This window comes from Limulus polyphemus, unplaced genomic scaffold (assembly GCF_000517525.1).
Source record: "Limulus polyphemus unplaced genomic scaffold, Limulus_polyphemus-2.1.2 Scaffold1991, whole genome shotgun sequence".
Taxonomy (NCBI): domain Eukaryota; kingdom Metazoa; phylum Arthropoda; class Merostomata; order Xiphosura; family Limulidae; genus Limulus; species Limulus polyphemus.
The window spans coordinates 184,408-185,312 of record NW_013667601.1 but is presented as its reverse complement, the minus strand read 5'-3'; the positions used below and the strand labels follow the sequence as shown (position 1 = coordinate 185,312).

The 905-nt window shown below is 38.9% G+C and overlaps 1 protein-coding gene across 1 annotated transcript in view; it reads left to right on the top strand.

Annotated features, from left to right (window-relative positions):
* LOC106465586 (sucrase-isomaltase, intestinal-like) overlaps positions 1 to 301 on the top strand; it is a 31,662-nt gene extending 31,361 nt beyond the window's left edge. Inside the window, exon 13 of the mRNA XM_022393510.1 lies at positions 29 to 301. Within this exon, the coding sequence (XP_022249218.1) occupies positions 29 to 301 (273 nt within the window). The remainder of the gene's footprint in view (positions 1 to 28) is intronic.
* Positions 302 to 905: the final 604 nt, after the last annotated feature.

Sequence of the window (905 nt, the reverse complement as noted above, 5' to 3'; positions counted from 1 at the left end):
GTATTTTTTCCAGCTGGTTAGAAAGTAGCCAGTCGAAGAACGGGAACACAGCAATTCATTACCTGACGAGAAAATATCCAATGAAACAACGGGAACGGGATACAGTGATTCACCACCTGACGAGAAAATAGCCAATGAAACAACGGGAACGGGATACAGTGATTCACCACCTGACGAGAAAATAGCCAATAAAACAACGGGAACGGAATACAGTGATTCACCACCTGACGAGAAAATAGCCAATAAAACAAGGAGACAGGGTGATTCAGCGAGTTCATCCCAATTTGTGGAAGGTAACTAGTCGAGCAAAGAGATATTGTAATTCACGGTTTTCTTTTCATCTAACGAAGACGTTGTCTGCTTAACAATATGTTACTAAATTCATTATTGTTATTCAGTGTGTTGAAAAGCTTTTTAACAATAGGATCTGATAACTCACGGTTGTTATTCAGTTCACTAGGAAGTTGTTTAACAGTAGAATCTGATAACTTATGTCTGTTATTCAACATGATGATTCATTAACTGATGGTGAGGATTACTAACTAATTACTAACTGAGTTAGTAATTTTGTAAACTTCTTCGACTATGAAATATTTATTTTCAATTTGTCAGAACATTTCAAACAGCATTCTTTGTTCTGAGTCTGGCAGTCACGAATTTTGAGCATCAAGATAATTTCCAATCCAGCGAGTTGTGGCTCAGGACAGGCCCTCCTTCCAGTCCAGTGAGTTATGGCTTGGGATAAGTCCTTAGAAAAAAGTCCCTCTTCCAGTCAAGTGAGTTTTGGTTTGAAATAAGTCCTTAGAAAAGGATTCTTCTTCTAATCCAATGAGTTGTGGCTCAGGACAGGCCCTCCTTCCAGTCCAGTGAGTTATGGCTTGGGATAAGTCCTTAGAAAAAAGTCC